Source organism: Toxorhynchites rutilus, chromosome 2 (genome assembly GCF_029784135.1).
Source record: "Toxorhynchites rutilus septentrionalis strain SRP chromosome 2, ASM2978413v1, whole genome shotgun sequence".
NCBI classification, from domain to species: domain Eukaryota; kingdom Metazoa; phylum Arthropoda; class Insecta; order Diptera; family Culicidae; genus Toxorhynchites; species Toxorhynchites rutilus.
The window spans coordinates 230,754,429-230,780,513 of record NC_073745.1 but is presented as its reverse complement, the minus strand read 5'-3'; the positions used below and the strand labels follow the sequence as shown (position 1 = coordinate 230,780,513).

The window sequence follows — 26,085 nt, the reverse complement described above, 5'->3', positions numbered from 1 at the left end:
AGTTATACCCAATAAAAATTCATCTAAAATTTGAACACAAAATGTTTTAGATGATATTTTTATACAATTTCTGAACAATACTTTCACACACAGTTTTAATCTCAAGAGAATTTGTCACATTGACAGACATTTTGCTCATCGATAAATGGGAAGCGATTGTATCGATTGACAGCATAAACTTGGTAGGGGGTTACCGAATCAAATTTGAAAACAGTGCTAGTATAAAACAAGCATATGATTGGAATGAAAATCAGTGTAATCACAAGCTTCAATCAGCACCCTGTAAACCCCCGAAAAATCAAAATGTTCACCAAACTGGTAGGACTGGCGTGAAATATTCATTTACTCAATTTTTTACTGTTCAATTTATCAATATGTTCTTAGTTCTGTATCGCCGCTCTGGCCATCTCCTGCGTCTGTGCCAAGCCAGGACTCGCTCCGCTAGCTCCACTTTCTTACTCAGCTCCACTCGTGGCCGCCACGGCACCAGCTGTTGTGACCGCCCAAAGTTCCCAGGTTGTGGCCCGTAACTACAATGGGATCGCCCCCTTGGCATACACCGCCACTGCTGCTGTTGCCGCTCCATTGGCTGCTCCGTTAGCTTACACCGCCGCCCCCGTGGCTAAGGTTGCCGCTCCTCTGGCTTATACCGCAGCGGGTGTCCCACTTGCTTACTCTGCTCCAGCCTTGGCTGCGGCCGCTCCGTTGGTCTACCGTGCTGGTCCAATCGTTTCTCCATATGCTGCCTACAGTCCATATTTGCTGTAAGTGATTACGGAAGTACGAGCAAAGATGTGATAGCTATGAACGTTTATAGTTATTTTTATAATAGCACAATTTAAATAAAAATAAAAAGATATTATTGAACTATGTAGTTTCGAGTTTCGATTTCTAGGTTTCAGGATGTTGGTGTGGAATTGCGCTTATTTTTGAATAAACAGCTTCATTTCCACCGTAATTTTTTGACGTAGGATTACGTCTTTCGGGAACATTCTGGGGTACATATTGAAAATCGAAAATCGAGTACATCGTGAAAATTGTCCAATTTCAAACGCTTATTGCTCAGTCATTTCATGATGAAATTTTTGCCTCATCGGTTCCGGCACTCCATAACAATTTTTCATATTGAAGAAAATAATATATGTCATGGAACTAAAAAATTGAAAAATCTATTGAAAAACCCTATCCTAACGGAAATACCCAATTCTGATTGGTCTAAATTGACGAAACATGCGGCGGATCCCTAACAGAGACATCAAAACCAAGCTGCCTGGGGGAAATCGGCAATGCAAATACATGAAAGTAGGGGGAGTTTTTGTTCCTACCGAAATGTATTCCCTAACAGAGACATCTAAACCAAGCTGCCTGGGGGAAATCGGCATTACAAATATATGCAAGTCGGGGGCATTTTTGTATTGCAAGTAGGGTGAGTGATAGGATTGTGAAAAATTTAGCACAAATATAAAAGTAAAATTGTATATGATAACAGTTGTGTTAAATATGATTTGATATATGAAACGATTTATTTCAATTTTAATAAATAAAAAGCAAAGTGTGTTCCCGCTCGAGGACGGGTCGTTTGGTTTAAACTGTCTGTTTTGTTGTGTTCATTTTCACCCAAGGAAAGTTTAGAAAGCGAGAAAAAATGGGAACGTGAAGAAATATTAGAAAAAGTGATTTCCCATATGCTCTACATATAGTATTAGGTCTTGTTAGTCCAATTAAAGTTCGCAGCCCTTTTCAGTGCCACTAAATCATTATCAAAGAGTTTAACGATGTAATTCTTCAAACATATCCAAAATCAACAGATAGCCTAACGAAATCCTACGCCAAATATGCGGTCGTGGCTCGGAGACAACCCTCCTGTGGCTTTTTTTTTCTATTATGATGGTTTTTTCTAACATTGGCACATAAAGTTATAATTCAAATCTTATTCCATCACAGGCTATTAGTTCATTTCATTTTTTGAACAGCGTAAGAATTTACGATTTCCAAGCCTTTCTTGGTCATCATAGCAAAATGTGGCCGAGCATTGTAATGTTACAAATGACTTTATTATATAACTTGGCTTGCGGCGGCCAAAACAAATTGAGGTTTTTCAAATTTCTACATATTTTTGACCTTTTCTATATTGTCACTAGCTGACTCGGCAAACTTCGTCCCACCCAAAATTTATTTTTCGTTATCACATCCACGTTTTCTTACTAAGCGCACGTTCTTGGGTCCAATCGCAGAACTGTTCATTGATTGATCTTCTAATATACCCTTTAAAATTATTTTTTACTATAAAATTTCAGTACTTCTACCAAAACTCGACATTATAATATTAGATTATTTTCATACACAATTCTCGTGCAAGATTTGTCCGCTACATGGAATAAATGTTTGATACAGAAAATATGATACAATGAAGACAGCCCTAAATCGGACAATTCCTTTCTCGAGTTTTGCTCTTATCAACACATTCTGCGATCCATTTTTATTTATATAGATAGAAGACGATGTAGGAGTGCGTTTTATCACATTAAAATCCATTTCCTCCTTCGAACGACGATCAATTTCGTTACCGCAAACATCAAATGGACCAACAACGCTTGTCAATATGTAATTGTAGAACACATGCGAATTGAATTTTTCGAATTTTCCTATTTTCCTTCAGAGTTTTCCGAAAATGTTCAATTGTCATGTAGAATATGTTTGATTGAAATATGTGCATTATTTTTATGGGACCCCCTCTTCTTTCCAGAAGAGGAAGGGGTGTCATATCATCACAGAAACATTTCTCGTACCCAATAACCCTCACATCCATAATTTGGCTATATTTGCTTGATTAGTTCCCGTTTCGTGCCCCCTAAAACCTCCACATGCCAAATATGGCTCAATTGGCTTGATTAATTCTCGAGTTATACAGACATTTGTGTTTCATTTATATGGAAGCTCCCCTTTAGAGAGGGGTGAGGAGTGTCGAACTACTATAGAAACATTTATCGATCCCTAAAACCTCTATACGCCAAACTTGGTTCCATTTGCTTGAAAGTTCTCGAGTTATGCGGAAATTTGTGTTTCATTTCTATGGCAGCGAATATCGAGGTCCGTAAAATAAATTAATGAATATTTCTATTATCCATTATATGATTTTTCGTTTATCTATCTTTCAGCAATAAAACAAAAATTGGACGGGAAATAAATATTCATTGTTAGAATAGTTACAAGCTGATGAAGCAATGGGGCTCAAAAAAATCTGTGCCATGGCGTACACGATTCCAGCCTTTCTGGTTATCTGAAACAAAAAAATCAAACAGGTTCTGAATCAGTAAATATGCCGCTATCGCATGAATCTCGGACAAAACATGTTTTTTTTGACAAAAAGGCGGTTTGAAGAAAAAATTGCGGTTTAAAAATCCAACCACGCGGTCCTTACGTTTCACGATTTTTTAAAAATAGTAAAATTTGAAAAATATCATATTCTAGTCGTTCATGCGATAGAGAGATGTAAGCAGATTGTATTCATATACATTCGAAATGAATCGGTTCAGTAGAACTTAAGATATCGTGTACACCAGTTTGGAAAAACTAGTTTCGAGAGAAACGCGTTTGAAGTTCATTATCATGGCTGTACCAGGTTAGATACCGCATCACTAAAAGGGCTTTCGCTCGTTAAATAATAGGATTTCCGAAAATTCCTTTATATTATTATATTTTTTGAATGCCTGAACTTCAGAAATATGAAGAAAAAAAAATTCGAGCGGTTGTATCCGAGACACGATCGCTTAGGACGTAGGACTACGCAATCTATTTTTTTTAATTTGTTGGTTTATCATTTCGGATATAATTTGCGAATACGTCGAAATTTCATAAATAACTCTTTAGTAAAAAGTTTCGGGGACCCTGAGAAAAGCTTTAATGGTTTGCGTGGTTTTGTAGAATCATTTCGAAAACGAAGATTCTTTCTTGCCTTTGCGAGAACAATACACGATTTGATCACATGTCGCAATTTGTTTCTTCATATAAATGCACGCATTGCACTGAGTATTTAACGAGATGCATCTTCCGTGCATCGCCATTCAACAAGCATCAAACATGCGTCTAACGGATGCACACAGTTACAGCGATAAAAAAGAAACATTTCGAGAATGACCGTTTAAGAAAAATCGTTTCTCGACTCTCGGTCAAAACCGTCAACAAAGTTAGGAGCTTGTTGCATCAGAACAGAGCCGATGCACACAAATATTCTCTTTTCGCTATCCGCCTTCGTTGTTTCTATTCTAGCGGTTGCATAAGTTGCCCGTTTATGACAGCTTTGTTCGGGAAATCACACAAATGGACAGAACAAATGTATGGAGAAAAGGAAATACTCCCAATTTTCATCAATTTAAACCAAATACAGACTATGGGATTGTAATGTATAGCATATCAAACAAAACTTAGAAAATTTCGTTAAAATCCGTTCGCAGCAAAAAAAAAAGTTATTAACGTTAACTTTATTTCACGTCAAAAAAATAGAATACTGCCTTAAATTGTTTAAAATTGAAAAAAAAAACATTGTAATTTTCCATACATTTGTTCTACGCATACTTGCTTACCTACCGTCGAAAACGAGCAACTAATGCATCACCGAGACACTATGTTTATATTCCCCTGTGAATCGGCCACGCGTAAATCGGTCGCTCGAAATGCAATGCGAAGAAAAAAATACAGCAATATGTGAACGGACACTGTGGAAAGAGCAAATATTGTGATTCCGTCCAATGGCAACTTATTGACATAAGCCAAAGCGTAAAAGCCAGCCGCCATGTTTTTGGTGCCAACATCTCAAACGTTAAAAGTATTTGTTTTCTTAAAAACAGCGATCCGCGTTAGCGACATTGAGCTTCGTTTACTAGTTTAGGGGGGGTCAACGAATAGCTAATTTTCAGTCGGAATGAACGTTTTCAAAATTAAAATTATGAATGAAAATTAGCTTTTCAATATCGAATTAGTATTCTATTTGAATTAAAAACATTTTTGTTTGCAGATGGTGAAAATGTCTCATACGAAAATTGTTTATGAAGACAATTTTATATTATATTGAAAAAATTCAGCTACAATTTTGGAATTGTATAGCCATATGGTTTAATGAAAGTCAAAAAACGTGTTTCAAGTAATTAAATAACATGATGTGAAAATTTTCATTCAAATTTTAAAATTAAAAAACCGGCTTCTTGTCTTCTAATCTGATAGAGATTACACTAACGAGTTTGGGACACAAATTATGGCCCTAATTTGAAGTCGACACCATCGCGAATTACCAATTTACCACCATCTGACATATCGTGATGTCGATGATGAAATTTTACAGAAGAGGGATAGTGAGGTATGCGATGACGGTAGGTAGAGTGAGATAGCGATAATCGTGCCATACACCTGGTAAAAGCAGAGCATTTCTGTTAAACTGTTTCGCCCATTCCTGCGAGCAGACATCAACCTTTCGTAGTACAGGAGTCATACAAAGAGTTCATTATTGATACGAAGTGCAAGAGCGAAATCCCTTCACAGGGTCGATAGTGTGTAGTCCAAGGTTTATCTCGATGAAATGATACAAGGTGTCGATTTTATGCCATCTGGTGGAGAATGCTTGTATATTTTTATGTATATGATACGCACACATTGTTGTTTTTACGCGTATGCGTAGATTGAGGTTGTTGCAATAGTTAATAGTTTGTTTATTAGAATGGTGGAATGATGACGGTGGTAGAACAATAATTACCTACGACTGAATGTAGTTCTGAGCCTATCAGTTGGTATTTAACACCTCAACAGTACCTTTCGCGTGGTTACATAGAGTCTCTCATCTTTACGGATAACTCTGCAAAGATTTACGGATAACTCTGCAACGATTGGAACATTAATAAAAATGATATGGGTCATTGGTAGAACACCAACCGATATTTCCTTAAAAAGAATGCGAAATTAGACCTTACATATGGATCATCTCTAGCGTAGTCGGGGTCTGTATTTGCTTTAAGTTATCCTCAAAAAATAAATGGTGGATACCAATTTATCGGTTAGAATAAAATAATCACAAACATTTTGCAATGTTTGTGTGTTTTACTTTAAAATGGTAAACAAACAACTTCAAAAATCGGTTATGTAACATTTCCCGAACATAATTCACCCGAAACAAGTTTACACGTAGCACATTTACCTAAATGTATCAAATATCCGATTACATTCACCCGAATGCAACATTTACCCAATTGCAACATCTACCCGAATATAACAAATACCCGAAAACGACATTGATTCGAAAGCAACATTTATTCGAATGTAACGGTTATCCGAATGAAGAAAGAATAATTTCAACAAATTTGTTTATGAGTTTGGTCGAATCCGCTTTCCGTTGTAAACACATTCAGACTTTCATTCCCTTGCAATCATAATAAAGTAATAAAAAACTAAATAAAAGTTTCAATGATTTCAAATGTGCCAACGCTTGACCCAGTCCTCCATGTATCCCTGGTAGGCCGACGAAGGGATAGCCTTTGGTTCCCTCTTCGCATTCTTTTTGATCTCCTCGATCGATTGAAATCACTTCTCACGAAGTGGCAACTTGAACTTGGGGAAAAGGAAAATCGCACGGGGCCGTATCAGGTGAATACGATGCTGGTACGATGGTATTTACTTGAGGTTTGGTCAAATAATTCAGTACAATCCGGACTCGGATCGATGGCGCGTTATCATCAACAAAAATCCAAGAATTGTCGGCCCACATTTCCGGTCGTTAGCGACGTACTGGCAGAAACTAATAATCGGATGGAACTAAAACCTGACAGGTGTACATTAGGGTGCCAATGAATGTATGGGACAAAATCGGCCCTGAAATTTCAAAAAGTTACCCTATACAAAATGTTTAGCACCTCGAAAAAACACCCTATGCCAAATATCAGCTCAATCGGACTTAAGGGAAGGTGGCGCAAAGCGGCCAAAGTTTGAGTTTTTTGAAAATCGAAAAATCACCCGAAGGGGGGAGTAAAGGAAATTTTGGGGTTTTCGAAAAAAAAATGTTGATGCCAAATGTCTTAAAATTGCATGAAACGGGATCTAGTGTCATCTCGAAAAAAAAAAATTTGTCAAAAATCGACACTCTGGCATTAATTGAAAATGAAATCTTCAATTTTAATTGTGATATGTTTATTTAATGATCAAATATTAAATTACTAAGAAAATATTGTGTTGGTAGTCCGACATCTATATCTGAAAAAAAAGTCGCCCGTAGTGGTGAAATGTTTGGCCACCCCTGGTGTAAGGCCGAGAAGAGTTGAACGATTTGCCACGTTAATGACGGTATCAAACATTTTCAACTGATGAAAACATCTACAAATTAAAAAGAATTGTACTCGGAAATCGAGCTAACCCGTGAATTAAATATCTTTCACGAGACCACTTGTCATATTTTAGATGATGTTTCGGGAAACGAAGACAATGTACAGCACGACTAGTGCAAAAGCTATAGCGAGATAGGTGCCAATCAGGAATAATCTGTTTGATAAAATTTAGAATCCTGATCGGCGACGCAGACCAAATTTCTTTGGGCTCCAGAATAGCTTTATCAATGTGTTGAAGTCTGCGTCTAGTTAGAGCTCTGCAGTTACAGAGCAAATGTTCCGACGTTTCGCTTTCGGCATTACAAAAGCGACAAATATCATCTTTGGCTAAACCTATGTTTTTAAGATGGTATTTACTCGGGCACTGTCCTGTTCTATCACCTCTTGAAAGACTCTGGATAAATTTATTTTTTTCATATGAAAAAGGTGTTTTCTGACATGAGGAGGAAGAGTCAAAAATTAAATTCTTATTCTATATTAAAAAACCGATAAATATACGTACAAAAAACAAATGAAAAAAGTGTTTTACTCGTTTATATACAGGATACGATTATATACAGTGACAAGAAAACGGAGACTGTATATAATCGAGTCCGCTTTGTAGAACTTAACACAGAGGTTTAGATGAGATGAAAAAATAAACAAAGAACTACCCTCCATAAATGGCTTTTTTTGCAGGGGATTTGAAGCGCTATTTCTGGTTTTGAATAACAAAAAAAACTAACACACTTCTATATTTTATATAAGTATTTCAGATGTTTTTAATATTCCAAAACGAAAAACTAAAAGTATGAGAAAAATATAACTGTTAAGAGTAGGATGCCACCAATCATACGACCAATCATTACGACTATTTATGGTGGAATACTTCAGCGTAGAACTTGCTCTAGTTATCTGCCATTATCATTCAGTAAATGTATCACATCGAGTGACATTTCACTTATCGAAGAATAAGCCGCGAAGCGTGTACGGCGCACTACCAAAGAAGGGGGTGTCCAAACCAATTTCAAAATGTATCCTAGTATAAAAGAAGAATAAGATTGAAATTGAAATCAGTGTAATCGCAAGCTTCAATCAGCGCCTTGTAAATCACCGAAACACAATCAAAATGTTCACCAAGCTGGTAAGATTTGCTCACATAATATTTTTTAAATCAATATTTGACGGTTCAATTTATCATGCTGTTTCTAGATCTGTATCGCCGCTCTGGCTATCTCCTGCGTCTGCGCCAAACCAGGACTTGCACCACTTGCACCACTAGCTTACTCAGCACCACTTGTGGCTGCCGCGGCACCAGCTGTTGTGACCGCCCAAAGTTCCCAGGTTGTGGCCCGTAATTACAATGGAATCGCCCCCTTGGCATACACCGCTGCTGCTCCATTGGCTGCTTCGTTAGCTTACACCTCCGCCCCAGTGGCTAAGGTTGCCGCTCCTCTGGCTTATACCGCAGCGGGTGTTCCGCTTGCTTACTCTGCTCCAACTTTGGCAGCGGCCGCTCCGTTGGCATACCGTGCCGCTCCACTGCTTTCTCCATATGCTGCCTACAGTCCATATTTGCTGTAAGTGTAAGTGATTGAAGAAGAACGAACAAGGATGTGATAGTTTAGGAAGTTTGTGGTAATTGTTATGAAAGCATGATTTAAACGAAAATACAAGATTTTGTAGATCGAAGAAGTTTTTTTTATATTTTTAGTTGAAACTCTGAAGTTATAATCCTGTCCAGAATCAGAAATCAATCGTTACACGGTTCTTTATGTTCAAACTACCGTAAGCTTCAACGCACAAACAGTAAATTCTGCTCGATTGATGAGGTGATTTTTTCACGAATGTTGATCGTAAATATTTCCGGCCAAACCTTAATAAGGAGTTTTAGATGTGCCCGGTGAGTTTCTAGTTAAGTACCTTCCGGTTTTCTTCGTAATCCGTGTCTATATCGAGACCTGCTAAGTGAACATCAAGACAGAGAATGTCTATTTTTACAATTAAATTAATATAAAAAAATATATATATAGAAGGAAATATAGGTAACTATTTGACCTGGCAAACTTCGTCCCGCCCAAAATTTATTTTTCGTTATCACATCCACGTTTTCTTACTAAGCACACGTTCATGGGTCCAATGACAGAACTGTTCATTGATTGATTTTCTAATCTACCCTTTAAAATTATCTTTTACTATAAAATTCCTAGTACTTCTACCAAAACTCATAATTATAATATCAGATTATTTTCAGACACAATTCTCGTTCAAGATTTTTCAACCACTTGCAAATAACATGTTTCTCCGTTATAAATGTTTGATACAGAAAATATAACAGAATTAAGACAGCCCTAAATCGGTAAGGAATTGCCGAGTTTTGATCTTATCAACACATTCGATGATCCATTTTTATTTATATAGATCGAAGACGATGTAGGAGTGCGTTTTATCACATTAAAATCCATTTCCACTTTCGAACGAAGATCAATTTCGCTACCGCAAACATCAAATGGACTAACAGCGCTTGTCAATATGTAATTGTAGAACACATGCGAATTAAATTTTTCGAATTTCCCCATTTTCCTTCAGAGTTTCTTTTTTCCAGAGGGAGGAGGAAGGGGTGTCTAACCATCATAAAAACATTTCTCGTACCCAAAAACCCTCACATCCCAAATTTGGCTCTATTTTCTTGATTAGTTCTCGAGTTATGCAGAAGTTTGTGTTTCATTTGTATGGCAGCCCCCATTTATAGAGGGGGAGGAGTGTCTAACTACCATAGAAACGTTTATCGTTTATCCCTAAAACCTCTATATGCTAAGTTTGATTCCATTTGTTTGATTAGTTCTTGAGTTGTTCAGCACCCCCCCCCCTTCTTTGGAGAATGGAAAGGAGTGTCAAACCACCAGAAAACATTTATTGCTCCCTACAACCTCCATATGCTAAATTAGGTTCCATTTGCTTGATTAGTTTTCGAGTTATGCAGAAATTTGTTTTTCATTTGTATGGCAGATCCCCCTCAGAGATTTTTATGATGGTAATCTTCGTTCGAAAGTAATAAATAAAAAAAATAAATAAAAATGGATCATCGAATGTGTTTTTTTTTATCCCATTTATTTATTCAAGGCTCATTAGCATTTTAGATGTAACAGAGCCGAATTTTAATCGTGTACATGTCACATGCTTAAAGGGTGTGTCACATCAAATTGCATCACGGAAAAAACGCTGTAGAAATTTAATTTTTAGGAATTATATCTTCAGCTTTCGCTTATAATCAGATAAGAGTGTATAGATCACGTTGGCCATGCTTCACTGTCAATTTTTCGTAAATTTGGAAAAATGTCGTCGAACGAAAAAGAGCGTCGTGAATTAATCCTGTGCACTCATTTCGAGAATCCTGAGTTGTCACATCGGGACATCGGTAAGATGATGGGAATCGTCCAATCCACGGTCAGCAGAGTACTAAAACGATACTTCGAGAACCTAACCATCGACCGGAAGGTGAAGAACGGCAAAAATGGATGCTCCGTCAGTGAAAAAGATCACAAGCGCGTAGTTAAGCAGTTTAGACGTGATCCGAGAAGTTCGGTCCGGGATGTCGCCAATAAGCTGAATTTGTCAAGTTCATTCGTCCAGCGGACCAAGCAGCGGGAGGGCCTGCGTACATACAAGGTTCAGAAGGCTCTAACCGCGACGAAAGGCAAAACATGGTGGGGAAGACGCGAGCCCGGAAGCTGTACACCGAAATGCTGACGAAGCCGCATTGCCTGGTAATGGACGACGAAACCTACGTCAAAGCGGACTTTCGTCAGCTGCCGGGCCTGTTGTTCTTCTCCGCAGAGGACAAATTCAGCGTTCCGGAGGAGATTCGCAAGCAGAAACTATCCAAGTTTGCCAAAAAGTACATGGTGCGGCAAGCGATCTGCTCTTGCGGAAAGCGGAGCGCCCCCTTCGTGATGACCGGCACGGTAAACGGGCAGGTTTACCTTAAGGAGTGCCTACAGAAGCGCTTACTACCACTATTGAAGCAGCACGAGGGCCCGACCATTTTCTGGTCGGATCTCGCTTCGTGCCACTATTCAAAGGACGTGTTGGAGTGGTACGAAGCCAACGGGGTCACCTTCGTGCCAAAGGTAATGAACCCGCCCAACGCGCCGGAGCTTCGCCCAATAGAGAAATATTGGGCGATTATGAAGCAGGCCCTCCGGAAGAACCCAAAAGTTGTCAAATCGGAGGCGGACTTCAAGAGAAAATGGATTTCTGTTCCAAAAAACCTACAACCTGACGTTGTACAGAACCTTATGGACGGGGTAAAGAGGAAGGTGCGAGCATACGGGCTTGGGCTCGAAGTATGAATAAAAAGAAAATGCCAAAAGTTGTTTAATAGTTTTTATTTTACTGTCTAAAATTTTCAAAAGGATCGGTCTACTGGGCGAATTTCTACAGCGTTTTTTCCGTGATGCAATTTGATGTGACACACCCTTTATCATATCTATAATTAGCACATTACACAGTTGTCATTCGCCAGTATTCCTTCTATACCATTACATATGGTACATTCACACAGTAGCCATTTAGGCGTAAGAATATTCGTTCTGTTCTTCCATTATCCAGTTGGACCACCGGACAGCGGAGACAGTTGATTGATCATTGTTGAGTTATTTATAGAACAGCAGCCCGATGTGTCTTGCAGAGCAGAGCAGTTGTATGGATGAATCGATCTTATTTCGACCGTGGATCGATCTCCATCGCTGATGATTGTTGGGTGGACGTAGCTATTCTGTAACAACACAAAGATGGTCAATGAGGGCCCTGAGTTTTGAACTCACGATCGATCGCTTACTAAGCGAACGCGCAACCAATGTGGCTACGGAGACCCCCTCGAATGTGTTGATAAGAGCAAAACTCGGTAGCCCTAAATCGGTAAGGCTGTCTTCATTCTGTTATATTTTCTGTATCAAACATTTATAACGGAGAAACATGTTATTTGCAAGTGATTGAAAAATCTTGAACGGGAATTGTGTCTGAAAATAATCTGATATTATAATTACGAGTTTTGGTAGAAGTACTAGGAATTTTATAGTAAAAGATAATTTTAAAGGGTAGATTAGAAAATCAATCAATGAACAGTTCTGCGATTGGACCCATGAACGTGTGCTTAGTAAGAAAACGTGAATGTGATAACGAAAAATAAATTTTGGGCGGGACGAAGTTTGCCGGGTCAGATAGTTACCTATATTTCCTTCTATATATTTTTTTATATTAATTTAATTGTAAAAATAGACATTCTCTGTCTTGATGTTCACTTAGCAGATCTCGATATAGACACGGATTACGGAGAAAACCGGAAGGTACTTAACTAGAAACTGACCGGTCACATCTAACACTCCTTATTAAGGTTTGGCCGGAAATATTTACGATCAACATTCGTGAAAAAATCACCTCATCAATCGAGCAGAGTTTATTGTTTGTGCGTTGAAATTTACGGTTGTTTTAACACAAAGAACCGTGTAACGATTGATTTCTGATTCTCGACAGGATTATAACTTCTGAGTTTCAACTAAAAATATGAAAAAAAAACTTCTTCGATCTACAAAATCTTGTATTTTCGTTTAAATCATGCTTTCATAACAATTACCACAAACTTCCTAAACTATCACATCCTTGTTCGTTCTTCTGCAATCACTTACACTTACAGCAAATATGGACTGTAGGCAGCATATGGAGAAAGCAGTGGAGCGGCACGGTATGCCAACGGAGCGGCCGCTGCCAAAGTTGGAGCAGAGTAAGCAAGCGGAACACCCGCTGCGGTATAAGCCAGAGGAGCGGCAACCTTAGCCACTGGGGCGGAGGTGTAAGCTAACGAAGCAGCCAATGGAGCAGCAGCGGTGTATGCCAAGGGGGCGATTCCATTGTAATTACGGGCCACAACCTGGGAACTTTGGGCGGTCACAACAGCTGGTGCCGCAGCGGCCACAAGCGGTGCTGAGTAAGCGAGTGGTGCAAGCGGGGCGAGTCCTGGTTTGGCGCAGACGCAAGCGACGGCCAGAGCGGCAATGCAGAACTAGATACAACATGATGCATTTAACCGTCAAATATTTATATCAATAAATATAATACAAATCTTACCAGCTTGGTGAACATTTTGATTGTGTTTCGGTGATTTACAAGGTGCTGATTGAAGCTTGCGATTACACTGATTTCAATTTCAATCTTATTCTTCTTTTATACTAGGATACATTTTGAAATTGGTTTGGACACCCCCTTCTTTGGTAGTGCGCCGTACACGCTTCGCGACTCATTCTTCGATAAGTGAAATGTCACTCGATGTGATACATTTACTGAATGATAATGGCAGATAGCTAGCGCAAGTTCTACGCTGAAGTATTCCACCATAAATAGTCGTAATCTAAATCATATGATTGGTGGCATCCTACTCATAACAATTATATTTTTGTCATACGTTTCTTCTTCTTCTTCTTCTTCTTTTTGGATTTAAGAGGATTTAAACTTTTCGATTCATTCGCTTCTACTCATACGTTTTGTTTTTCGTTTTGGAATATTGAAAACATCCGAAATACTTCCAAAGTAAGGTCAGTTTTTTTGTGATTAAAAACCAGCAATAGCGCTTTAAATTACCTGCAAAAATAGCAATTTATGAAGGGTAGTTTTTGTTTATTTTTTCATCTCATCTAAACCGTTATGTTAAGTACTACAAGGCGGACGCGATTATATGCAGTCTCCGTTTTCTTTTCACTGTATATAATCGTATCTTGTATATGAACGAGTAAAAAAAAGCATTCTTTCATCTGTTTTTTGTTCATATATTTATCTTTTTTTTTTGAATATAGAATAAGAATTTAATTTTTGATTCATCCTCTTAATGTCAGAAAACACTTTTCTCATGTGATAAAAATAAATAAGAATCTCTCAGGAGGTGATAGACGATCATATTTTATGAAAAAAAATCCTTCTATGCATTTGGTCAAATTTTGTTTCATTTCTATGGCAGGCCCTCTTAGAGAGGGGGTAGAGTGTCTAACCATCATAGAAACAATTATTGCATCCTAAAACCTCCATATTCCTAATTTGGTTTCATTTGCTTGATTGATTGTCGAGTTATGCAGAAATTTTTGTTTCATTTTTATGGCGTACCCCTCCCCCCTCTCCTAGGAGGGGGGGTGTCGGGCGGCTGTAATTTTTTGTGAATGGATCGATATGATGGCAGTAAACTCAAACAATGATAAATGCATCATCTACTTGAAAATTCCATTTTTTTCATTCAAAATTTTTTTTTAAAACCGGACAAACCATGATCATTTTTTGGAAGACCATGTTCAGATGTGGTCGTACCATGATCATGAAAATAGTTGAAAAACATAAAAATTTGAATAATTTTAACGCCTCATGGTAGTATCAGCAACTATAGACTTGGGGCTTTTCAACAAACCCAAACTCGTATCGATTATATGTTATTTTCATGAAGAAAAATAGATTTGCATTCACTAGTTGCGTAAAAACTCCCTAAATCGGACAAAACAAGATCATTTACCCTATATTAATATTAATTAAACGGTTTTATTTAGCTTGCCCTGTAATCTGTTTGTATGTTTGTATGTTTGTATGTTTGTATGTTTGTATGTTTGTATGTTTGTATGTTTGTATGTTTGTATGTTTGTATGTTTGTATGTTTGTATGTTTGTATGTTTGTATGTTTGTATGTTTGTATGTTTGTTTGTTTGTATGTTTGTATGTTTGTATGTTCGTATGTTTGTATGTTTGTATGTTTGTATGTTTGTATGTTTGTATGTTTGTATGTTTGTATGTTTGTATGTTTGTATGTTTGTATGTTTGTATGTTTGTATGTTTGTATGTTTGTATGTTTGTATGTTTGTATGTTTGTATGTTTGTATGTTTGTATGTTTGTATGTTTGTATGTTTGTATGTTTGTATGTTTGTATGTTTGTATGTTTGTATGTTTGTATGTTTGTATGTTTGTATGTTTGTATGTTTGTATGTTTGTATGTTTGTATGTTTGTATGTTTGTATGTTTGTATGTTTGTATGTTTGTATGTTTGTATGTTTGTATGTTTGTATGTTTGTATGTTTGTATGTTTGTATGTTTGTATGTTTGTATGTTTGTATGTTTGTATGTTTGTATGTTTGTATGTTTGTATGTTTGTATGTTTGTATGTTTGTATGTTTGTATGTTTGTATGTTTGTATGTTTGTATGTTTGTATGTTTGTATGTTTGTATGTTTGTATGTTTGTATGTTTGTATGTTTGTATGTTTGTATGTTTGTATGTTTGTATGTTTTTTTTTTTTTTTTTTTTTAAGAGGTGAGGAACGCTCTACCAGCCTTACCTGGGAAGGGTTAACCCAGACGTCGAGTGGGGATCGCACCCACAAAAGCCAAGCCCTCTACTCGTTGCCTTATTCCCCCTGGGACCACATCTAGGCGACTACTTCAGGGGGCGGCTGTGCTCATGCACTTCTCGAGTTTTCAACGCTAACTAGCGTTGTCCTTCCCTTTTTCTCAATATTTTTTTCTTTCCATTCGTTTTTAATTCCACTGCGCTGATGTCCTCTTCGCAGGCATTTTGAATTTACCCGTCGAGACGTGAACCGATTAGGAATTGCCCTCCTACTTGACGCGCAACCCGTCACAGCCACCCTCGCGGGGTTTCTCACCTGTCGAGACGTGAACCGATTAGGAAGCGCCCTCCAACTTGACGCGCGCCCCGTCACAGTCACCCTCGCAGGATTTCTCTTCCCAACGGAGCGCCGATTAGGCAGTGCCCTCCAACCTGACGCGCACTCCGTCACAGCTACTCTCGTGGGGTATTCACCATTTTGATCGTGGCTTCATCCTTGATGCTCGTTCCTTCGAAATGTTCGCGGTGTTCCTCCATCCAGGCCACGATCAGGCGTTGTCAGGTAGGCCTTTTGCTGTTCTCCGCGGCAGTATCCGTTTACCTGTCGAGACGTGCACCGATTAGGAAGCGCCCTCCAACTTGACGCGCGCCCCGTCACAGTCACCCTCGCAGGATTTCTCTTCCCAGCGGAGAGCCGATTAGGTGGTGCCCTCCAACACAACGCGCACCCCGTCACAGCTACTCTCGTGAGGTACCATCTCTTGCAACAGCCGTCGCCGTTGTTCACCTTTCACCGTCGGACGTTGTCAGCACTTTGGTCAGCCCTCCACCTTCGCTGCAGCTCCGACATGATTTGTGTGATTGCACTGCTCACGGCATTCTAGATCATCTCGTCGCGACACATCTCCTCCACAATATTCTCGACATGAAGTGCAGGCAGCCCCTCGCGCCTTTCGGTGAACCTGGGACAGACAAAAACGACGTGCTCCGGTGTTTCCTCCATATCTCCACACTCCGGACAGAGGGGTGAAACTGCGTGCCCGAACCGGTGTAGATATTGCCTGAAACAGCCATGCCCAGACAGAAACTGCGTCAAGTAAAAGTTAACTTCACCGTGTTTCCTGTTCAACCAGGTCGAAAGTACCGGTATCAGCCTGTACGTCCATCTACCATTTTCTGCCGTATCCCATTCATACTGCCATTTGTCCAACGACTCCGCTCTCATCAATTTCCGGATACCTCTGCTTTCCCGTCGCTTGTAGCACTCGCTATCTTCCGCCAGAGTGATGCAGATGGGAATCATTCCGGCGATTACACACACAGCTTCTGTCGAAATGGTCCTATAAGCACTTACGACTCGCATGGCCATGAGTCGGAATGTGCTGTTCAGCTTCCTCCGATTTCGGTGGGTTTCCAGAGCCGCCAACCAGGCAGGGCCACCATACCTCAGTATCGACGAAGATACACTTGCCAAGAGACGCCTCTTGCTGCTGCTTGGGCCAAAGCTATTTGGCATGATCCTCGCCACCATGTTGATGGCCTTTGACGCCTTCCCACATGCATAGTCGACGTGCTGGTTGAAGTTCAGCCGGTCGTCGATCATGACTCCGAGGTACTTCACCGCCCGCTTCGAAACGATGGTATGTCCTCCGACCGATACCTCTGCCCGCAGCACTGCCTTACAATTGCTCACTAACAGCACCTCGGTTTTGTGATGTGCCATCTGGAGCTTTACGCTGTCCATCCAACTACCGATCATGTCTACAGCCTCAGTCGCCAACATTTCCACCTCCTGAAGCGTCTCGCCGATTACCGTTGTTACGATGTCGTCCGCGAAGCCCACGATCTCCACACCTCTGGGTAGCTTCAGCCTTAGAACACCGTCGTACATCGTGTTCCAAAGCGTAGGACCTAGGATGGAGCCTTGTGGAACTCCCGCCGAGATATTCTTCACTATCTGTCCCCTGTCTGTGTTGTATACCAGGATCCGATTCTGGAAATAACTCCTCAGTATCCTGTACAGGTAGCTAGGGACCTTCAATCTGTGTAGCGCCTCGGCGATGGCCTCCCAGCTGGCACTATTGAAGGCGTTCTTCACGTCAATCAAAATCACCGCGCAGTAACGGTCGCCTCTTCGTTTTTGTTTAAGCGAGACCTGAGCTTTCTCGATAACTGTCCGAATAGCGTCCACTGTCGACTTTCCTTTCCGGAACCCGAACTGCATTTTCGACAATCCGTGGTCATCCTCCGTGCATTTCACCAGTCTGTTGAGAATAACCCTTTCCAAGAGCTTTCCCAAAGTATCCAACAAACAAATAGGCCTATACGACGCTGGATCTCCAGGTGGCTTTCCTGGTTTCGGGAGCAGTACCAACTTTTGTATCTTCCATTCCGCAGGGAAGAGACCGTCATCCAGGCATTTCTGCAGCACCACCCTGAACATGTCGGGGAAAGCAAGGATCGCCGATTTCAGGGCCACATTGGGGATTCCGTCGGGGCCGGGTGCTTTTTTCAACTTTAGACCTTTTGCCACCGCGATGAGTTCTTCGTTGGTGACTTGTGCGTTCTCTGCTTCGTCCTCACCGTACAGTGTGGGTGGCCACGTCGGTGGGTCGTGCTGCGGAAAGAGTCCATTCACAATGACCTCGAGTTTTTCCGGACATAATTCCATGGGAGTCGTTGAACTACGGAATTTCGCCATCACGATTCGATATGCTTCACCCCAAGGATTTGCGTCGACGTCTCGACACAGCTCCCTATAGCAGTTCGATTTGCTCCTACGTATCTCTCGTTTCAAGGCGGCTCTGGTCGCTCGGAAAGACGCGCGGTGCTCCTCTCTCTCTACATCGGTTCGTGCCCTCTGGACTCTTCTTCTGGCTCGTAGACAGTTAGCGCGGAGGATGCTGAGTGTCTCGTTCCACCAGTAGGCTGGACGTCGTTCATTCGTCGGGTTCAGTCTTCTCGGCATCGCTGTATCGCATGCCCTCACCAATGTTCCTGCCAGCCCGTCGGCGCTCAGATTAAGAGTTCTGCTGTCTATGCGTAGTGCTTCGACGAAAAGCTCCTTGTCAAAAACCTTTGTCCTCCACTTCCGCTCAAAGGTTTTTGTATTCCGTACCGCTGCGGGATTCCGTTGGCCGACACTATACAGGATTGCCTGGTGGTCGCTGTGTGTGTATCCCTCCGACACTCTCCACTTCGTATTAGCCGCCAGTGATGGACTGCAGAAAGTTACATCGATGATGGATTCGCGGCCGTCCCTTCGAAAGGTGCTGCTAGTGCCTTCGTTCAGAAGTGTGACGTCTAGTTTTGCGAAGGCTTCTAGTAGGCTGTACCCCCTGGCGTTGGTGCATCTGCTTCCCCACTCCTCAGCCCAGGCGTTGAAGTCTCCTCCGATGATGACTGGTTTGCGGCCGCTGACCTTATCCGTGAGTACGTCCAACATCTCGTGAAACTGCTCCGCTGACCATCTTGGGGGTGCATAGCAACTACACATGAAGATTCCGTTGATTTTGACGATCACGAAACCTTCCTGTGAGCTTTCCACCACTTCTTGGATGGGGTACCTTCCCATCACTAGTATTGCAGCCATCCCTGCTTTATCCACCACCCATTTTCCGTTATCGCGAGGAACTCGGTACGGTTCTGCGATCATTGCAACATCGCATTTAGTTTCAGTTGTTGACTGCCACAACAATTGCTGTGCTATGTCGCAATGATTGAGGTTGAGCTGGGTAACCTCCATTACTGCGAACCCGCAATCGCCTTTTTGTACGCCGGAAATTTGAAGCTACCTGTGACGTGGTCGTTTCCGTCCTCCTCCTTGCACAACATGCACCTCGGTTGCTTGGTGCAGTCTCTAGCAACGTGACCTTCCGTCCCGCACTTCCTGCACAATTTCGATCTGTCAGGACCACCGCAGTTTTTCGCCTGGTGACCGAAGCCCATGCATTGAAAGCATCTCTCCATTTGCTTGGCCATACGAGGGGGAGCTTTCATCGGGCACACGGACCACCCCACTTTTATTTTACCCTTCTCCACCAGTTTATTCGCAGCTTGTTTCGAGAGCCGTATCGAGGCCGTTTGTGTCCCACCGTATGCCTTTCTCAGCCGGATTGTCATTGGCACATCGCCAAGGTCACATTGTGACTGTAACGCAGTTCTCAATTCCTCAACAGTCGTGATCTCGTCCAGATACCGGCACTCGATGGTTGATTCCTGAGAGAGAGCTCTCACCTTCGCCTCCTCCCCTAGTGACTTCTCAATGAGTTGTTTGAAAGCGGAGCTCTTAACCGCTGGATCTTTTTTAAGCTCGAAGAGCATCTCGCCTTTCTGCGTGCGCCTAGTTTTCACGACGTTCTCGCCCAGTGTCTGCAACTCCGGATCGTCTCTCACTTTCCGAAGGATAGCTGCATACGATACTCCTGCTGACACTTCAACGATCAAAGCATCGCCCTTGATTCGCTCCACTCGAGGTCCGAGTTTCTTCTTTTCCTGCTCAACTTTTTTCTTCTTCTCCTTCTGTTTTTTGCGTTTTTCTGCCTGGTTATCGACAGTACGCCATTCACTGCTTTCACCTCCTTTCGCGTTACTCAGATCGTTCTTGGCCTTTTTCAGCTCTTCTTCTTCTCCTGGGGTGTCCCTCCTTCGCTTGTCCGATCGTGTGTTCAGAGGACCCTTCGGCGTCTCAAGTATCTCGACGGGTTTCTCATTCGCCTCGAGCAGAGCCTTTTCAGCACCCTCTGCTCTCATCTGCAGCTCCTTATGCTCGCGTTCAGCAACCATGACGACCGATCTGATGCTCGTCACCAGATGTTTTATTTTTAAGTGGACATTGTTTTTGTCCTTTACGAACTCGTAAAGTTCGTTGACCTTTTTCCTAACGTCCGTGATGCTGAGCCTCCCAAGTTGCCCTTCTTGGGATGCGTTTGAGGTCAGCGTAAACAACTGGCTCTGTACGGAGCCAAGATCTCCTTGGAATGCTTGGGCGGCAAACACTTCTTGTGGTTTTGTGTTGCTTGTACTCGTTGTGGCTACTCGAGTGACAGGTGACCTCAGCATTCGTCCGCTTCTCGCGAACACATTCTCCTCTCCATCGTTTGTTGGTGTGTTATTGCAACTATTCATATTTTTCTGGGTCCCAACTTCGGGCCGCTATCTCCGCTCGTTGTACATAGTCGCTACCAGTGATCCCATGGTTATCTATGCAAGCAGTGAGGCCATGCAGGGGTTGACACGGTCCTTCATGGGGACCGTGTTCAGAGCCAGATCAGCGCAAGTCAGGAATGTGACATCTGACGCCTAGTACCTAGTGCCTGGGCCTAGACGAGCATCGAACGTACCCGAAGACTTGCCAAGTTATTACCGGGACGGGGGCAACCGCACTATTAGCCCAAACGCCATTTCAGGACGGTGTCACCCTTCCTTACTCAGGGAACAGGATAGTACGACTGTCAGCCTTTAGCGTCGTGTTGAAATCGTTTCCGTATCGTGTCCGTTTTCTATGTCGTAACCAGTATGTCGTAATCAGGATCTTACTGGCGTCAATCCTGATGTGCTTGGCACTCCTTTCGTGGCTCCTGTACACTACACGGTATTTCCCCCGTGCAATCTCCAATAGGCTTTACCGCGCCCTTACTCGCGTTGTCACCCGATTAGTCGCCTCATACGACAGGGACAGGGACCAAGACCCGAAGTGCTATTCTAGGCCGGCAACTCCACGGCTGTGTATGTTTGTATGTTTGTATGTTTGTATGTTTGTATGTTTGTATGTTTGTATGTTTGTATGTTTGTATGTTTGTATGTTTGTATGTTTGTATGTTTGTATGTTTGTATGTTTGTATGTTTGTATGTTTGTATGTTTGTATGTTTGTATGTTTGTATGTTTGTATGTTTGTATGTTTGTATGTTTGTATGTTTGTATGTTTGTATGTTTGTATGTTTGTATGTTTGTATGTTTGTATGTTTGTATGTTTGTATGTTTGTATGTTTGTATGTTTGTATGTTTGTATGTTTGTATGTTTGTATGTTTGTATGTTTGTATGTTTGTATGTTTGTATGTTTGTATGTTTGTATGTTTGTATGTTTGTATGTTTGTATGTTTGTATGTTTGTATGTTTGTATGTTTGTATGTTTGTATGTTTGTATGTTTGTATGTTTGTATGTTTGTATGTTTGTATGTTTGTATGTTTGTATGTTTGTATGTTTGTATGTTTGTATGTTTGTAACCTGTTTGTCTGTAGTGCTGACCCACATTAATAGAAATTTGACCCCCTTATTGTTGACCGATTGATCTGAAATTTGTAACACACCTTTATCTCTGTAGTCATGGTGGCCACCACAAAATGACGGATCACATATCAAAACCTCATCGACATCTCATCCGAGCTACCGTAGCTTCTTGCGGGTCATCAAAGATGTGTGAGGCCGAGCGTTGTCCTGGTGGAAAACAACACCATTCCTATTGATTGATCATTTCTGGTCGCTTCTGCTCAATCGCTTGCTTCAAACGGTCAAGCTACTCACAGTAGAGAACCGAGTTGAGGGTCTGGCCATAGTTGAGCAGCTCATAGTGGATGATTCCCTTCCAATCCCACCAAACACATAGCAAAACCTTCCTGGCCGTCAATCCGGGCTTGGCGATGGTTAGGGTCGGCTCACCGCGCTTCGATCACGACTTTTTTCACTTTAGGTTGTCGTACGTGATCCACTTTTCATCACCAGTCACCATCTTCTTCAAAAATAGGTCGAGTTCGTTCAGTTTCAGCAGTGCATCGCAGGCGTTGATTCGGTCTAAAAGATTTTTTTGCGTCAACTCGTGTGGCACTCATACATCCAGCTTGTTTGGAATCCAATCTTCTACAAATGGTTCCAAACGGTTTTATGGTCTATACCCAGTTCCTGGCCAATCGAGCGACTGCTCACATGCCGGTCTACTTGTATGATTTCAACGATTTCATCGGTTTCCACGACGATTGGCCTACCAGTACGGGGTGTATCTTCGACAGCCACTACACCAGAACGAAATCGATCAAACCAACGCTGTGCTGTGCGAATCGTTACAGTATCGGGTCCATAAACTACACGATTTTTTTTCGGCCGCCTTCGTTGCAGTTTTACCTCGCAGGTAGTAAAAACGTAAAATATGGCAAATTTCTTGCTTGGTGGACTCCATCTTTCACGCGCTATAACTTGAGACTGAAAAGGACAATCGCAACACTGTCAAAACGACACTTGTAGCACAGATTGTCGTCTTTAAATAGCCGTATAGTATTACCCGATGCGATAAGTACAACACAAGATATGTTTCAGTGTTGCCATATATTGACAATATACAACATTTCTTTTTCCCCAACCCAATATTGTTTTTTTATAGTTTTCATGGTTTCTGGACCACGGGTGTTTTTTTCTATTTTTTCTTGAAGGATGAGTTATTTTTACATCACGTTTTTGAGTTATGATTTTTCAAAGTTAACCGATAGTTCGAAAAATCATTTTTCCCGTTCTTTCCAAAAATGATTTATTTTAAAAATTTACTACTCTTGAACTACAGGACCGATTCAGATGATCGATACATAAAATTGAAGCGAATCTTTTTTTAAATAATATCATACTTGCGAAGACATTGAATTCTAGTCGCATAGATCTAACCTAGCAATATTGAACGAAAACTAAAAACATGTTAACTTTGAAAAATCATAACTCAAAAACGAATAAAAACAAATCTCGAATTTTTGAAATAAAAAAATTCAGCTTTAAAGGAAAAATATGAACGAGATTTAGCGCCCTAGGTCCCGTGACCATACAAACTATAAAAAAAACAAATACAATCAATAATAACGAAAACAAATTCGATTTTTTTCGCAAATGTTATATATTTTTTCCAAATAAAGACTAGCTAAAGGCTGTTATTTGATATGTCGATCATTAGAATCGATCCAGTAATTCAAAAGTTATGGATTTTTGAAAAACGTCGTTTTTGGAATCGCATCGGTAAAAAAAAACTCGTCGTGTAACAATTGTTTTTTTTTCAGAGAAACGTAAAGCAGACGATTGGAGGCCACTTGTTTGCATAAATTATCTCTATCTTTAAGATTAATGTTATAACCTTCATTGTTTTGGTTGGGAGCCAACCGCCAACACCAAAATACGATTCATAACTACAGAACCGGATGTAAATTCATCACTCCTCTACAAAATTAACATCAATTTCGCCTGAATTGCAGCAAGTGTCCTACTTCGTCCTCGATCATTTCAAACAACCTATTCATCATGCTTTTTACTAAGCTGCGGCATGTTGAAATTTGTATCTTGTTCATATTCATGAGAATCTTATTTGGCCCCGAGTTTAACCTGACTCCGAAATTTATTTCAAAAAAACAACTGTAAGTGAAAATCTCATTAATAGGATTCAAATCAGCGAAAAAGAAATGACTTGAACTTGTGGTGCTTGATCGTCCTTGAATTCATTACATTTGTCACGTCCGTTGACGTTCCACTCATTAAGAAATGTGGAGCGAGTACCGCGACGCGTTGGGCAGCAATACCAAAGTATTGTGGGGATGCTCAAACCAAATTCAATAAACCAATGCTAGTATAAAAGAAGCATATGATTTGAATGGAAATCAGTTCAATCACTAGCTTCAATAAGCTCTCTGTAACCCACCAAAAACGATCAAAATGTTCACCAAACTGGTAAGATTTGCTTGCAAAATATTCGTATATTACAATACTTTACCGTTTAATTCATGTGTTCAGTTCTGCATTGCCGCTCTGGCCGTCTCTTGCGTCTGCGCCAAGCCAGGACTCGCTCCGCTTGCACCACTCGCTTACTCAGCACCGCTTGTGGCCGCTGCGGCACCAGCTGTTGTGACCGCCCAAAGTTCCCAGGTTGTGGCCCGTAATTACAATGGAATCGCCCCCTTGGCATACACCGCTGCTGCTCCATTGGCTGCTCCGTTAGCTTACACCGCCGCCCCCGTGGCTAAGGTTGCCGCTCCTCTGGCCTATACTGCTGCTGGTGTCCCACTTGCTTACTCTGCTCCAGCTTTGGCAGCGGCCGCTCCACTGGCATACAGTGCTGCCCCAATCGCATCTCCATATGCTGCCTACAGTCCGTATTTGCTGTAATCGATTGCAAGTGGTGAAATGCCAGCAAGGATGTGATAGCAATGCAAGTTTACAATGATTGTTATGATAGAATGAATTAGACGAAAGTACAAGACGTTATCGAAAAAAGAAATGGTTTTTGTTATTTTTATTTGAGGAGTAGTATAATTGAAGTTGCGTTTAATAATGTTATTTTTTTTTATAATTTTCCATTTATTCAACGAGCTAATTTGATCGGACTTTGTAGGCATGTTCCTTTGTTCATCCGTTTTACTTATTTTGATGTATGAATAGAACATCAAATTTGAATTTTTTGATTCGTGATTCAGGAAATGTGATATTGCAACTTGTCACTAATCAACTTATCACTTGATTACCATTCCGTTTGATATATGATTAGTTTCACATTTGATATTTTAAATCATTGGTCGTTTGACAACTGAGTACCGTGACTTACTTATTAAATAAAAATGGGCGATTCTTTAAGTTTTGTTTTGGGATTTTCTGGAGCGTGCCAAAAAAATATGTTTCCACCTGCAGAAAATGGCAGCTGTTCAAACAACTATATATTTCACCATTCCCCTAAATAATACGCTATGATTGTATTTTGATGGCCAATTGAAAGGTACGCATATTTTCGGACAGCAGTGTTCCCATCAGAATCTCGTTAATATATGATTTACATTGAATGCTTTGGAGATGTCGCGTATATTCGCTGTGATAAACCTATGACGAATTTTATGCCAACTCGACTGGTCATTGGCAGCAATATCTCTGATTACAGTGAAGCGTTATGGATGTGAAAGAAATAATCATTTAAGCAACTTTGCATACTTTAAATATTCAAAAAATAATTATACTACTTTTCGAAAAAGGCCAAAGTTTTCTTCATATTTTTTACAAAAAATTTTATCTCAAACACTGTAATACTTACAAAACTTAAATCATAGAATGAAATGTAGAAAATTGTTTAAATTTTCATGAAAAATAAAAAAAAATAAAAAATTCACCAAACAAAATTAGTTTAAAAATTGCTATACATATGAATAGCCCTTAAAATTTACATCAATTTATCCATACATCGTGATGTTGAGCACTTTTTAAGGGAATGAGTTTTTACAACAACAACTTTTTTATGTTTTTTTTGTAAAGAAATCAACTAATTCTAATTTTGTTTGATGTCAAGATAGCGATATAGTAAGTTCCACAAAGTTTTAGATGTTATTAAAATATGAACTTTTGACGAAGACGTCAACTTTCT

The 26,085-nt window shown here is 40.6% G+C and overlaps 3 protein-coding genes across 3 annotated transcripts; 2 read left to right on the top strand and 1 right to left on the bottom strand.

Annotated features, from left to right (window-relative positions):
- Nucleotides 1-261: 261 nt before the first annotated feature.
- Nucleotides 262-24,938, top strand: LOC129766722 (calphotin-like). The gene is made up of 7 exons (XM_055767322.1): nt 262-318; nt 385-764; nt 8,421-8,487; nt 8,556-8,923; nt 13,055-13,125; nt 24,367-24,410; nt 24,474-24,938. Exons 1-7 carry the CDS (start codon nt 304-306, stop codon nt 24,843-24,845), a joined length of 1,317 nt encoding a protein of 438 aa, XP_055623297.1. The 5' UTR covers nt 262-303; the 3' UTR covers nt 24,846-24,938.
- Nucleotides 8,423-9,038, top strand: LOC129769963 (cuticle protein 16.5-like). The gene is made up of 2 exons (XM_055772508.1): nt 8,423-8,487; nt 8,556-9,038. Exons 1-2 carry the CDS (start codon nt 8,473-8,475, stop codon nt 8,925-8,927), a joined length of 387 nt encoding a protein of 128 aa, XP_055628483.1. The 5' UTR covers nt 8,423-8,472; the 3' UTR covers nt 8,928-9,038.
- On the bottom strand, nt 12,607-13,552 carry LOC129769964 (cuticle protein 16.5-like). Its single transcript, XM_055772509.1, has 2 exons — nt 13,470-13,552; nt 12,607-13,404 (listed from the first exon to the last, which is right to left on the bottom strand). Exons 1-2 carry the CDS (start codon nt 13,482-13,484, stop codon nt 13,033-13,035), a joined length of 387 nt encoding a protein of 128 aa, XP_055628484.1. The 5' UTR covers nt 13,485-13,552; the 3' UTR covers nt 12,607-13,032.
- Nucleotides 24,939-26,085: the final 1,147 nt, after the last annotated feature.